The 15,285-nt window shown below is 38.7% G+C and overlaps 2 protein-coding genes and 1 non-coding gene across 5 annotated transcripts; 1 reads left to right on the plus strand and 2 right to left on the minus strand.

Moving 5' to 3' along the window:
- Positions 1-910: 910 nt before the first annotated feature.
- On the minus strand, positions 911-3,029 carry LOC112195316 (GTP-binding protein SAR1A). Its single transcript, XM_024335726.2, has 3 exons — positions 2,811-3,029; positions 2,337-2,468; positions 911-1,451 (listed from the first exon to the last, which is right to left on the minus strand). Exons 1-3 carry the CDS (start codon positions 2,937-2,939, stop codon positions 1,131-1,133), a joined length of 582 nt encoding a protein of 193 aa, XP_024191494.1. The 5' UTR covers positions 2,940-3,029; the 3' UTR covers positions 911-1,130.
- LOC112195610 lies at positions 1,867-1,985 on the minus strand. The gene has a single exon (XR_002934664.1). It is a non-coding gene; the product is annotated as a small nucleolar RNA snoR83 (small nucleolar RNA).
- Positions 3,030-13,585: 10,556 nt separating the features above from the next.
- On the plus strand, positions 13,586-15,194 carry LOC112191678 (universal stress protein A-like protein). Of its 3 annotated transcripts, none has more exons than XM_024331067.2 (4): positions 13,592-14,000; positions 14,081-14,196; positions 14,277-14,395; positions 14,859-15,194. In XM_024331067.2, the coding sequence occupies exons 1-4, from the start codon at positions 13,802-13,804 to the stop codon at positions 14,953-14,955; spliced, it is 531 nt and encodes a 176-aa protein (XP_024186835.1). In that variant the 5' UTR covers positions 13,592-13,801; the 3' UTR covers positions 14,956-15,194. The 3 variants fall into 3 exon arrangements, with proteins under 3 accessions (XP_040371828.1, XP_024186835.1, XP_024186836.1); XM_024331068.2 differs by having other exon boundaries at positions 13,604-13,979; XM_040515894.1 differs by having other exon boundaries at positions 13,586-14,000; positions 14,277-15,194.
- Positions 15,195-15,285: the final 91 nt, after the last annotated feature.

Consider the following 15,285-nt stretch of genomic DNA (forward strand, 5'->3'; position numbering starts at 1 on the left):
AATTTGTACAACAATGGCCGATAACCTTCTGCTATAACAATCAAAACTGCAATCCAACTGCATCTCTCCCGAAGGTCTTCTTCATCCATGGTACTCGGTTCAATATAAGATCTTCCATATATATCTGACACTAAGGATAACTCCAACGAATTGATGAAATGATGATGAACATCGAGTAGGGCACAGATGATGATCGCACCATGGATTGAGATAGTCTTGGGAGAGATGCACCTGGAATACGTACAACCTTCATTATTAAAGCAGAAGGTTATTGGATATTGTTGCACGAATTGAAGATAATCGTACTGATTGCTGCTCTAGCACCTGATGAAAAAAACAGAAATAAGCAGCGGAGCTACTACAGTTGTACTTAATTAGCAATGCCATTTCCATTACTGACACCAAGGATAACTCTAACTAATTGATGAAATGATGAACACTGAGCAGTGTGCAGATGATGATCGATTGAGGAGGTTTATATAAGAGTAAGTAGCAATGCCATTTCCATGACTCACCGGCCTGTGTAGGCAGGCATGAATATAGTGTGAAGAGTGGTAGTAGCCTAGTAGGTGCTGGGTGCATTGTCTGTGTTGTGCAGAGGTAGGTATCCAGATCAAAATAAGGTGATCACCACATTTCGAATTGTTATGAATAGCAGTAGAGATCGAATGGCAACTCTTTGCCTTCATTTTCTAATGAAATTTCTTTCTTATTTTTTCGAGAATATATTAAGGGTAGCAATATATAGATTTCAGATATTTTAAGCTCCTCATAATCTATATTTTTTATTTAAACATTTGCCTATTTATATATTATTATTTGATTTAGATATACATAATACATTAGAAGTATAATCTGCAGGACACCTAAAATTTGATGCATAGATGCACCTAAAACACTAAAGTGTACCCGCAATAGAGTAGGGATATAGAAAATTGGAAAGAATATGTATCTTGTGATCAGAGCACAAATCGCCAATTGCTTTTGCTCATCATAACATGGATGGGGTATGTTTTGTCATTTCATGATAACAAAAAGGAAGGGACAGAGTATCTCCAACAATAATAGTTCGGTTCAACTGGAAAGAACAAAGAAGGGTGAGACAACTGGTCTTTACTTTCTAGTGCTTCCTATTTGATGTACTGAGAAACCCACTTGAATCCATCTCCATAACCCATTTTGCGAACAATGCTGCACATGAATACTTCAAGAGGGCGCACGTTCGAGTCTGCCAAGTTTACTTTACCCTTGCCTGTGGTGAAGTTGTTCAGACCAAGGTGATATCGCAACTCTTCTTCTGATGCCGCATATGGTATGTCAATCTTGTTTCCCAGAATAAGGAATGGAACAGTGGCCAATGCCTCATCAGAGAGGAGAGCATCCAGCTCCTTTTTTGATTCCGCGAATCTTTCCTTGTCATAAGAATCCACTAGGTAAACAACTGCATCCACCTTTATAAACAAAAACAAAATGCATTTTTTATGAGCAGAACCTAAAGAGAAAATAATATGAATTCAGTAAGAGAAAACAGCAAAACTTGGAATTTACCCTCAAAGACTCATGAACAGCAATACCATTCTTTCAAAGACAATCAGTCAGATCCAAAAACTTTTCAATGAGATATTCCAAAAGATAGTCAAGCACATAATCAGTCGGCAGCTGTTACATCTCCTCACTATAAGGGGCGGTTACATATACAACATACACAACTACATCTCCCAAGTTCTACTGTGTACAATTTCCCTAAAGAAAGTCCTCCTTCATATAGATTCAAAGTGGTTCCATGACTCAGTAGTCGACAACACAAGCTTATCTCATGGTTAACTATTTTTCCATCTACATAAAGAAAATTCCAAAGCAAAGGATGTGTGTCTGGTGAGCTACTATTAGCATACTTCTAAACACAAAAGTTGCTATCAGCGAACTACCATTATTTCTATCTGCCTCCCATGAATCAGATAAAAACAAAAACTTTTATCTGGGATTATGGAGGCACAAAGATCCCAAGACTTAACAATTAATGTGGCTGGTGAGTATTGTCATCTAGCTAGCTAACCAAAATTAGAATCTTGTATCTGCATGCGCATTAAAAACATTAAACAAGAAAAACCGAAATACAATAATTTGCATCGTTTCCAATTTGAAATAGACTCTGGGACCTTTAATCCTTAATTTCTGCAATAACTAGTTGCCAAATACAAGAACCAATGGGCACAAACAATGCAACAATCGACACAACCGACTTTCTATCACAATTCAAGCTCAAAACAGTTCATATACACAGAAAACCAGTTGCCTTATGAGTATATCATCTTACATTATATCGTCAATAATACCTTGGCATAGTAGTCTTTCCAAACTCTGCGAGCAATCTGATGCCCACCCAAATCAAAAGCCTTGAACTTGATTTTCCCAATGCTCAACTCCTCAGATGTCGGATACTGAGTCGGTTGGTGCTGAACTAATCTCTGCAATAGCCCATCACAAGCAAAACCCAGAATCAGAAAATCAAACAAAATGCTACTAATTCATTCCTATTCAACATTTTACTGATCCCACCTATTCTCTCTGTGACAGAGCTTCCATAACATGAAAAAGATATTTCAGGTCAAGCTCAAATCTTTGAATCAATTCTACGCTTATAGTTGAACGGAAAACACAAAATGTATAAAATTGTGGACTTTCCCAGCAATCAAACAGAACCCACATTGAAATCAAAATCGAAATACCAAAAGATCATCCAAACAGTGAAAAAACAACAACCCAAGATTACAAATCAAATGAAAAGGATTGAAATAGAGAGGAAAGACCTCGTCTTTAAGCATATGAAGCAAGGTGGTTTTGCCGGCATTATCGAGACCCAAGAACAAGATCTTGGCCTCCTTCTGCCACAAGCCTAGCGACGCGAGAACCCCATAGAACCAATCGAACAAGAACATAGCTGTTTCACGCACAGATCGAAAATCAGAGAGGAGGAGCTCGTACACAAATAATAACAGTCTTTCTTTCTTAGCTTTGGCCTTAACTCTTACTCTATATTTTATGTGGGTTTCTATTTCTCTTCCAATCGAACGGTTTGGGATCTCATTGGAGAGTTGGAGGCATTTTGGCCGTCCGATCAAAACCTCCCATCAAATTACCGACGAAAATTAACACAGTGCGATGAGACCTTCTTTATAAAATAATGTAACTGGCGAAATTTCGTTGGCATATCCTGCTCACTTTGGAAAAAACACACACATGTATCCAAGAATTTTATCGCTAAGAACCTTCAATATGAAATAATGTATTGTTGAAGTTTTGTTGGCAAATCCTCACTTTGAAAAAAACAATACCACCTGTCCCAAAGAAATTTTTGTCGCCAGAAACCTTCTCTATAAACATAATGTACTGTCGAAATTTCGTTGGCATGTCCTCAATTTGAAGAAAACACACCTGTACCAAAGAAACTTTTGTCGCCAAAATCCTTCTCTATAAAAGAAGCTGTGGAATTTAGTTGGCATAACCTCACTTGGGGGGGGGGGGGGGGGGGGGGCGAACAAAACACATGTACCAAAGAATCTTTTGTCACCACAAACGAGCCGGCGCTGTTCATAAGCATTGAGAAATAGTATATAGTAAATACTATCAAAATTTCGTTGGCATACCCTTAATCTGAAAAAAAAAAAAAAATTGTACTTTGATTGTAATATATTATTGGACAAAATACTGTTTACTCCCTATACTTATAGGGTCTCGACGTTTCAGTCCCTGACGTTTCAATTTCACCTAAAAAGTCCTTGAACTTTCCAATTTCACCTAAAAAGTCCCTGCCGTCAATTTTCCGTTAAAAAGTCTGTTATCTTGCTGACGTGGCACTATTTCAACAGTAAAATGATTATTTTACCCTTACTGACCCCAAAAAAAAAATTACTCTTTTTTTTCCTATTTTTTAAGTTTGTTCTTTTTTTTAACTCTTTTTTCTCTATTTTTTAATTTGTTCTCTTTTTTTTTCCTACTCTTTTTCTCTATTTTTTTAATTTGTTCTTTTTATTCCTACTTATTTTTTAACTCTTTTTTCTCTATTTTTTTAATTTGTTCTTTTTTTTCCTACTCTTTTTTTAACTCTCTTTTTTTTTTTTTTTTTTTGTTCTCTCTTTTTTTTTAACACCATTTTCTCTTTTTTTATTTATTTGTTCGCTCTCCTTATATATATATATATATATATATATATATATTTCTTTCTATTTTCTATTTAGCTCTTCTTCCTCTTCCTCCTCTCTGCTCTTCGGCCTTATTTTCCTCCTCCTTGATCGCAGCTCATGTTTTCGGCCACGCTTGGAAGCCGGAATGGTCGGGTTCTCTTCCCTTCAGATTCCGGCCCCTTCGTGGTGTTGGAGCTATATCAGAAGCTTTCTCTCGACGTCAATAACGTTTCTTTGGTGTTAGTTTGCTGAGATGATGAGCCAATAGAGATTCAAAGAGGATAAGATATTTGAGTTTTCCTGCGAGTTTCCTTGTTTGGTCTATTTGGCAGTTTCTGATCTTAACTTTAGAGAGAAATGTTTGAACTGTTTTGGCACCGAAGAAAGGGAGGTGACACGTGAATTGATTTGATTTGGGTGTGCTCCGATTTGGTTTGGAACCGCTGTATGGATAGGGGTGATTAGGAGAGGTGGTGATGCTTGCTAGCATGACGGGGATGATGGATGGACAGTGGAATGGTCAGCACTTGCTTGGAGCGGCGGGCACGCCAACGGTGATAAGGAGAGGTGGTGATGCTCGCCGAAAACTGGAGCTGAGATCAGGGAGGAGGAAAAGAAGGCCGAAGAGCAGAGATGAGGGAGAGGAAGAAGAGGTAAACAGAAAAGAGAAAGAAATAAAAAAAAAAACAAAAGAGAGAGAACAAATACAAAAAAGAGGAAAAAGTTTTTTTTTTAAAAAGAGTAGGAAAAAAAAAGAGAAAAGAGGGTTAAAAAAAAGGAGAACAAATAAATAAATAAAAAAGAGAAAAGAGTAAAAAAAAAAAAAGAGTAGGCAAAAAAAAAAGAGTAGGAAAAAAAAGAGAGAAGAAATTAAAAAATAGAGACAAAAAGTAGGAATAAAAAGAACAAATTAACAAAATAGAGAAAAAAGAGTTAAAAAAAAAAGAACAAACTAAAAGATAGAAAAAAAAAAGAGTAATTTTTTTTTTGGGGTCAATAAGGGTAAAATAGTCATTTTACTGTTGAAATAGTGCCACGTCAGCAAGATAACAGATTTTTTAACGGAAAATTGACGGCAGTGACTTTTTAGATGAAATTGGAAAGTTCAGGGACTTTTTAGGTGAAATTGAAACGTCAGGGACTGAAACGTCGAAACCCTATAAGTATAGGGAGTAAACAGTATTTTGTCCTATATTATTTATCTTTAAAAAACATTGTATCACACTATCATGAATTAAATTTAACATTTGATTCAACATTTGAAAATTACTAGTTGACCTCATTGCGGTCCCTAATGAGATTAAGCTAATTGCTATTACTATTTTTTTTAGGGGAATGAAAGACTAATTCATTGATTGAGCATCATTACAATCATTGATTAAACTAGCCTCCACAGACGGAGGAATACTTGAGAAAAAGTCTAATTGAAAATCATCATGCTTGGCCTCCTGAGCCAAAATGTGGGCCACACTATTGGCTTGCCTAGCAACCTTAAGCACTCGAGCTTCCAAAGCTTCATGTAACAGAGCACGCATGTCTGCTAACAAAAAACCCAGCTCCGAACCATCCAATGAAGATGAAGACAATGCTGACACCAAGTCCAGGCAGTCCGTCTCCACAATCAAGGGTGTAAGATGAATATCAATGGCCAATTGCACCCCCAGAATCAATGCCAAGAGTTCTGCATGTCTAGTTGATTGAGCAATTGTAACAGAATGTCGAAACCCATGAAGAAAAGTCCCTTCATGGTCTCGGAACACCCCACCCAAACCAGTACGACACAAAGTCTGATCAAAAGCAGCGTCAACATTCAACTTCACAAAGCCAGCTGGTGGTTTCGACCATTTGGGTGCTGGTCTAGCTGCCAACCCCAACCGGGGAGTAATGCGAGCTGCTTTAAAATCTTCTAACCAACCCAAAGTCATTGGGACAATCTCTGAGACCTGCTTAAAATCACCCTCCCAAACTTTAGCATTTCTATTCCTCCAAGTAGCCCATAAAATCATCAAAGAATAGGCAAATTTCTGAGGATATGACGCTGATACCTCCGTAAGCCAATCTGCTACAGTTGAGGGGCCGAAACAAGGGGAATATTGGCAGCATGAATCAAACTAGTAGCATGGGGACAATCACGAGTCGCATGGAGAGGAGTCTCAACTTCTTCGTCACAAAGTGGGCATTGGGTATCTAAATCAATACCGCGTTCACTAAGCCTACCCCGGGTAGGAAGAATGTTAGAGGCTGCTTTCCAAGCACATATCTGCACACTGCTTGGAATTGGAGCTTTCCACAGTTGACGTCAAAGAGTAGCACTTGGGTTAGGTGTAGATGAAGCATCTTCAAGGATCCTATTCCTAGCTACATGGTAGGCCGACTTTACCGTGAACTGACCTTTTTTATCTGCACCCCAAATCCATCTATCCTCATGAACTCGAGGACTAAGAGGGAGAGTGAGGATGTTCTGGACAATATGAGCAGGAAATAATTCAGATAAAAGAGTAATGTTCCACACACCTGGAGAGATGAAAAGATCAGCGACAAAAGTTGCTCGATTTGAGAAGTAAGCACCCAAATCCATCCTCACCCATCAACCACGGATCCCGCCATATATTGGTAGACAAACCATTCCCAATGTGTCGTTTAATGCCCGCTCTAAGTATGTCTCGGCCTTGCAAAATACTTCTACATGCATAAGATGGTTGGGAGCCTAACTCAGCATCCCAAAAGTTACCGTGGGGGGAGAATAGGGCTTTGAAAAGTTGACCGATCAGGGAAACAGGATTTTGGATTAACCTCCACCCTTGCTTAGTTAACATAGCCAAGTTAAAAGCAAAGAGATGTCGAAAACCTATACCTCCCATACTTTTGGGTTTACAGAGTTCATCCCAAGCCCGCCAATGCATAACTTTCTTATCTTCCGTACTACCCCACCAAAACTGTGCACAAAGCTGATAGAGTTCTTGAATGAGATTCTGAGGGAGTAGGTAGCAATTCATAGTATATAGTGGTAGGGCCTGAGCCACCACCTTGATCAAGATTTCTCGACCTGCAGCGCTGAGCAATTTGGATCTCCAACCTATCAATTTTTTAGACAGGTTATCTTTAATATAAGCAAAAGTATCTGACTTTGACCTACCAATAAGGGTCGGGATCCCCAAATACTTGTCATGCTTCTCCACCACTCGAACCCCCAGGACTTGAGCCATATTATCCCTCAAATGCGGTAAAACACTCCCACTGAAGACAACATTACTCTTTTGTAAGTTCACATGTTGCCTAGAGGCCCGTTCATAAATGTTTAACAAATTTCGAATCATGGTACAATCCTGAGGCGTAGCAATAGAATAAAGCATACTATCGTCCACAAACAAAAGATGACTGATAGTAGGGGCCCCATCACAAATGCGCAGCCCCTGCCATTGACCACTAGAAACCGCATGAGAAATAAGAGCGGACAAGCCCTCTGCACATAAGAGAAACAAGTAGGGGGATAATGGGTCTCCTTGTTTCAACCCACGCTGTGGTGACACATAACCCTTAGGTGTCCCATTAATGAGGAAAGAATAACGCACCGTAGAGAGGCAAGACATAATTAGGTCCACCCATTCCTCAGCAAACCCCAATTTCAACATGATTCTCTGTAAGAAACCCCACTCTAATCTGTCTTATGCTTTACTGATGTCCAATTTGAGAGCCAAAAAACCTTCATGTCCACGTCTAAACTTGTGCATGTAATGGGCGAGCTCTGACGCTACCAAAGTATTATCATAAATAAGCCGATTGGGAACAAAAGCACTTTGTTGAGGAGAAATAATATCTGAAAAGAAACTCTTGAGTCTGTTAGCAATAACTTTCGAAGCTATTTTATAAATAACATTGCATAGCGCAATAGGGCGAAGATGGGACATATTCACAACTTTTTTAATCTTTGGAATGAGGGCTACATAGGTAAAGTTCAAATCAGGGGGGATTTCAGAATGAGTTAACATTGAAATCACCGCATTACTGACCTCCTGCCCAACTAAGTCCCAGTATTTATGAAAGAAGAAAGGTGAAAGACCATCCGGTCCCGGCGCTTTCGAAGGGTGCATCTGAAATAACGCTATACGAACTTCCTCCAAGCTGTAGGGAGCCAATAAGATGGCATTCATGTCTGCTAAGACACGAGGCTCAATAGTCTGAAGAACCAAGTTCTGTGCCTCCAAATCCGATGGTTGGGAACTAAAAATATGCTGAAAGTAGTCAAACACAACCCCATCTGTACCAGCCTTGGACTTGCCATACCCCATTGATATCGAAAAGGCCTTTAATTTTGTTTTTTTGCCTTCTGTGTGATGCTTTCTTGTGAAAGAAACGGGAATTCTGATCACCGTCCTTAAGCCAAATCTCTCTAGACCGTTGCCTCCAATACGTCTCATCAATGGACATTAGCTCATTCAATCTTTGAGAAAGTTGCAGCTTGAGGGCATGATCATTTTGGTCAAAAGGTTTCTGGAGAAGAGCATCCAGTTGTGCCCTAATCCCATCCACCTCATCTCTTCTACTACGAAAATTAGTTCTATCCCATTCCAAAAGATAAGTCCCCAATTCTTTAACCTTACGGCACAGCTGAAGCATAGGCTCCCCACCATATGGGATTCCCCAAGCCTCCTCCACTTTGGCCGAGAAACCTTCATGGGCACACCACATCTCTTCAAAACGAAATTGGCGCCGGACCTTCTCAAATCTCAACTGCTCCTTTCGGACCTCCAACAGGAGAGGAGTGTGGTCCGACCTACTAGGATGAAGATTGATCACATGAGAAAAACTAAATTCCGATATCCAAGCCGGTGAACAAGTGCCTCTATCTAATCTCTCTTTCGTATTCAAATCGCACCACGTATACAAACCTCCAGCATCCCCCAAATCCTTGAGGTTACAATCTGAAAGAACTTGTCGGAAAGCCCGCATCTGACCCTGACTACGTAGTCTACCACCATACTTCTCACCCAACTCCATAATCTCATTGAAATCCCCGGCGACTACCCATCGCTCCCCAGGATTCCGGACCAACGATCTTAACAAATCCCAAGACAGATGACGCTGGCCGGTTTCGGGATGGCCATAAAATCCAGTAAACCTCCATTCCACCTTGTTAGGAGCATTAACGAAAGCATCAATGTAATACCTTTCTACATCTTGAACCCTAACCTAAATAGAATCATCCCAGAGCAAGGCAACGCCCCCCGATCGCTCCTCACGGTCGAAGTGAGCAATATGAGGCAGACCAACAAAACGGCGAAGGGACTGATGCTGGTCCTTGGTACAGTGAGTCTCACTGAGGAAGACAAGATTTATTCGATGTTTTTGTATGTGCAACTTGAGAGCATGCCTGGTTCTTCTGTTCACAATACCCTGGCAATTCCAAATCAAAATATTCATGTTGAAACACAGACAAGGTGGACGAGACACCTACTGAAGCCGGCCGGCGGCACTACAAAAAACTGGAAAACCCTAAGTCGAAGAAACCCAGGCTCCGCAGTTTTCGCTTTTAGCTATAAGATTTGTCTTAGAATTGAGTTTAATTGCTATTACTATTGATTATGCCTTTACGTAGTTATAAGGATTTTTTTTTTTATCAAATAAACAACTCATATATAATAACTAGTTTATTATGAGTAAAACTCATGATATCCTATTTATAAATTGGAGACTTATACCATTAGACCAAATGATACTGGACATAAGGAATGTTTTGATTTAATTTTATTATAAACATATATCTTAATTAATCAAAAGAAATGAAAGATAACTCTCATTAAAGGAGATGCCACTTTTTTTTTTGCTTCACTTTAGTTGGTTTGTGGCCGTCTGCTCCCTGTGATATATCCAAGCTCCACAATGTGAAGATTGATATTTAGAGATATGAGATTCTATATATGATTCCTATAGTCCTTAGGACACCTTGCAATGTAGATTATTCCAGTTCTATAAAGAGGGGTTTAGTCTTCACTTCGTAAGTGGGAGGTTGTGAGTTCGACTTACGAAACACTAATTGTAGCATTTGAGTTGTTTATCTGATAAAAAGGAACATGTCTATATTTTATATAGATTTTAGTAAAAATTCCTTTCTTCTTTTGGACTCTGAATAGTACTCTCTCCTTATTTCTTGAGCAGAATAAGAGACAATGTTAGGTTTATATCCAAAGACTAATTACTTAATTAATAACTTTCATAGTGGAGAACCTTTTTTTTTTTTAGATTTGCTTACCATCATACCGACATGTTTTACTAATTTACTCTGATATTAGCTTAAACGGGGTCGTTTACGATATATTATGAAGTGGTATATCAATTAGATCATCTTGAATCAAACATAGACTTGCTCCAATGCTCCATAGGGTGGTAGATTAGGTCAGTTTGAATTCAAGCTAGTCAACGACTTCATAACTCTAGTCTATTACTATAGAAAACTATTTGGGTTATAAATATGGCAAGGTCTAAACTTTTATAGACCAGACAAAATAGTACCCAAACTTTCAAAGTGATTAATTAGGTACCTGAACTTGCAAAAAACTTCACTTAGGTACTTCCGTCAAATTTTCATCCACTCTCCGTTAAAGTTGATGGCAAAACAGACATTCCACATACTTTTGTTCTTATTTTTCTTTAAAATCCTTCAAGTGAAAAAAAAGAAAGAAAAGGTAAACCAAATTGGAAGCTTTCTATCGGTCTCTCCTTTGGTATTTAGGGTTGGTCGTGTTCCAATTCTAGAGGTTTTTAGATTTTATGGTTTTATTGTCTAATTATTGAGGTATAAATATCTTTTTGATGTGTAAAGTGTGTTGAAATGTCGAAATTTACCTCCAATTTTAACGTAGATTGGATGGAAAGTTAACAGAAATACCTAAATGATGCGTTTTTGTAAGTTTAGATACCTAATTGATTCTTTTGAAAGTCCGGGTACCATCTTGTCTAGTGGGGAATGCTTTATGCAACCGCACCTATTCGGTTAGATGATCCAGATTCACTTCTCTATCAGACACGTGTGTTTGCCTTTGCAAAGCAATGTGAATACGTTTCTTTAGATACTTGTTTCCAATTTTGCCCCTTGTGCCTTCTCGGTAACATGACACCACACAAATTTTCTCTCTCATCCGGCTGGGCAGAGACCCTAGCCTTTCTCTCTTTCTCTCTCCTACCCGCATAATATGTTCTATCTCATTTGCAACATCTGTTTCTCTGCAACAGGAATTGTCGTGGTCTATCCCAACTATGTCTCATCTCGATCCCCGCTAAAGTGACGAGATCACATACATCTGCTGCAAACATGTCTGTAAGGATGGACGTCCCTACAGGAGGACGCAACGCCACCCTACATGGAGGTAGGCATGGCGCCAACACCATAGAGAGTGGCACTCTGGCGTTACAGGGCATGACCCCAGCTAGGATGCGTGGGAGGCCCGTGGGTTCGAATGATACTTTGGCACAACCTAATCCTTTGATAATCGACACTCAAAATCTGTCTCATGAGAATCTTCAGGATTATGGTCATCGTTGGAGGACGCCTCAATATCAGAACCTATTCATGAAAATATAGAGCTATTTGAAAATTACAATAGTGTACATGAGACGTGGGATAGAAACTTCATCATGATTGATGATGTATTCACGCATTTCATTGCGCATGAGTTGGTTGAGTCCGATGATATCGAACCACGCTCTGATGATGAATGAATGCCAACGTAGAGAGATTTGGCCTAAATGGAAAGATGCGATCCAGGTTAAGTTGGATTTTCTAATGAAGATGAAGGTTTTCAAGCCAATGATGCCAACACCTCCTAACATAAAAGCTATTGACTAATGGGTCTTCGTTAGAAAGCGTGATGAGAAAAAAAGATGACAATCTCGCCTTATGGCGCAAGGTTTCTCACAAAACGTCATGGAATCGACTACGATGAGACATATTATCTTGTAATGGATGTTATTGCACTCCACTACCTTGTCAGTTTGGTAGTTTCGAAATAACTGAACATGCAGCTTACAAATGTGGTTACTACGATTCTATGGGGATCTAGATACGGAATATACATGAAGGTTCATAGTGGACTTCATTTACCCAAGTTAAGTAGCTGTAGACCACAGAGCACATTTGCAATGAGGTTGAAACGCTCACTAAAGTGACTACTTGATTGGGAAGGGATATGCCTGCGCGTTTCTAAGTCAAGTTTCGGATTCTATCGCGGTTCATGTTGGACATGATCTTCATTGAAAGCCCTTAAAGAGTTATGAGAAACAGCTGAACACTTGAAATCTGAGTTTGAGATAATCTCGGAGAATCTTAGTAGATATCCAATCAATGTACGATTATATTTCCATATACAATCTATCTCTATGCTTGTGATCCTCTATATAAAGAGGCCCTATTATCGATGAAAGTGCAACAAATTTTCTCTCAAATATCGATTCCCTAAAACAGAAACAATATTAAGTTTATATACGAGACTAATTAGTACCTTTCATGGTGGAGAATTTTCTTCAGATTTGCTTGCACCGTAGCTATACGGCTATACCTACATGTTACATCAATTCATTGTAGTCTCAACTTAAGGGGTTTGTTTATGGCTCATCGATCAAGTATATCAACAACCTTTATTTAAACAGAGACCTGCTCCTTGAACAAAAAAAAAAAAAAAAAAATCAAACACACTTCATACATCGGTAGATCAATTAGATCAGCTTAGTTCAAGCCAGTCTGCCAGTCTACCATGGAAAATTGATCTATTACTGCATTTAGAAAAATGGAGAATTCCATAAATGATCACTCAACTATGACTCATTCGATACTTTGGTTACTGAAGTTTCAAATATATCACTTTGGTCACTCAACTATTACACTGTCAATCACTCAAGTCACCTAAAGAGTATTTTTATACTTTGTTAATGAAAAAAAATTAACAAAGTGACTTAAGTAATTGACAGTGTAATAGGTGAGTGACCAAAGTGATATATTTGAAACGTCAGTGACCAAAATGTCGAATGAATCATAGTTAAGTGACCATTTGTGAAATTTTTCCTTTAGAAAAATTTATTTACCATTGATACACCATACGTTGACAGTACGTCATTCTTTCACATATGAGTACTTTTCCGATAGAACGATCCATTTAGGCAAACGAGTAAACAATAGTAGCTTTTCATTAACAAAAGATCACAATTTTTTAAATCAAGCACAAATTCTTTCATTGACGTTGGGGCTCTACTTTTGTTCTTTATGAGGAAGATAATCTTCTATATATATATATATATATATATAATAACTGTGGCCAGCTGTTTAATAATGGCAAGGCTTATCCAATTCAAAACCTTGAAACTATTGGTTCCGGAACCTTCAAAACCAGATAACCTTCGAAGAAGACAGCTGAAAAAGTAAAGCCCACTGTCTTCAAAGTTCCAAACCGCCAAACCCTACAAAGCCCAAACCGGGAAACCGCCAACAGGAAAAAAAACCACAACTTTCCCACTATAAATAACCACTGCACCTCCATAGTCCTTACCTCTCTCCAAAACTTTTTCAGAGTTCGATCGATCAGTTCATATTTCTTAAACTTTTATTTCCAAACTTTCCGATCAACGAAATGGCTGACGTGGCGGAGAAAGAGCGGAAGATCCTGGTGGCCGTCGACGAGGGCGAGGAGAGCATGTATGCTCTCTCCTGGTGCCTCAAGAACGTGGTTTCTCAAAATTCCAAGGATACCCTTATCCTGGTCTACGTTAAGCCCCCGAAAGCTGTGTACATGCCCCTAGATGGCACAGGTACGAGAGAGGGTCCGTCAGGTATTTTCATAAATTGTTTGAGGTTGTTTATGGAAAACAGTAAGGGATTCAGAGGTGTAGTGATTTTGGTTGCGATACAGGGTATATGTTTTCGACTGATATTTTTGCGGCGATGGAGAAGTACAGCGGCCAGGTGGCCAGCTCCGTCGTCGAGAAGGCCAAGAAGATGTGCAGGGATGTTCTTCCTGAGCTGGATGTGAGTGTCATTGTTTTGTTTGTGTGAGGGCTGAAATGTCATTTGGCTTAATAAATTCAAAACTTCCCTTTTTGGGCTAGGTTAAGGTGGAGACGAGAGTAGAGAATGGTGATCCGAGGGATGTGATTTGCCATCTGGTGGAGCAGATCGCTGCCGATGTTCTTGTCATGGGCAGTCATGGCTATGGTCTCATCAAGAGGTAGGCCCCCATTAACTCTTTTTCTTTTGTTTCGTCTGTTATATTCAGGAGTTTTCAACCGTTAGATCTACTTTTTAATCTTAGTTGATGGTGGAAATTAGTAGATTTACGGACTTACATATAATAGCAGTAGCGTGTAACTTTTTTTTCGGTATTGTTTAATTTATTTTTTAGTGTGTGTGTGATCATTATACAATAATTAGTTTATTATAAGACGAATTCATGACCTCTCACTTATAAAGAAGATACTTATGCTACTGGATCAGGTAATACTAAGCGTATTTTTCTATCTTTGTGTTTTGACGGAAATTCTACCACATTCTTGTGTGTGATAATTTTATATCATAAACCAGAGTATCTGGATCGATAGGAGGACTAAAATAAAATGAACCGACATTGAATTTGATTAAAGATATTTTAAACCATTTTGAAGAATGTATCGAAAGAAATTTGCTATTTGCAGGGCTTTCCTTGGAAGTGTGAGCAACCACTGTGCACAGAATGCGAAGTGTCCTGTGTTGATTGTGAAGAAGCCGAAAACAAATTGTGGGAGCAAATGATCTTGTTTTTCTCTTCTTCTTCTTCCTCTTCTTTGCAAATTTCTCTTCTTGGCTTTGGCTTGGTAGAATTAGACAGTTTGTACTATAAATTGGTAACTTTTTCCTCTTTTGTTATATGTCAAATTTCATGCTGTAAATTTATAATGTATCAATGGAACTATCACATACCAGTGAGTCTCATCGATCATTTCTGGTACTGAAACCCTGTGTCACACAATGCGATTACATAATTCAAACAATCTGGTTTATACATATCATTTCAAAGGTACAGTTAAATTGCCCCAAATTTTTCTGGACGCCTTATTTATAAGTTGTAAAAGTTGTAAAACA

The sequence above is a fragment of the Rosa chinensis genome, chromosome 3 (assembly GCF_002994745.2).
Source record: "Rosa chinensis cultivar Old Blush chromosome 3, RchiOBHm-V2, whole genome shotgun sequence".
In the NCBI taxonomy this organism is placed as follows: Eukaryota; Viridiplantae; Streptophyta; class Magnoliopsida; order Rosales; family Rosaceae; genus Rosa; species Rosa chinensis.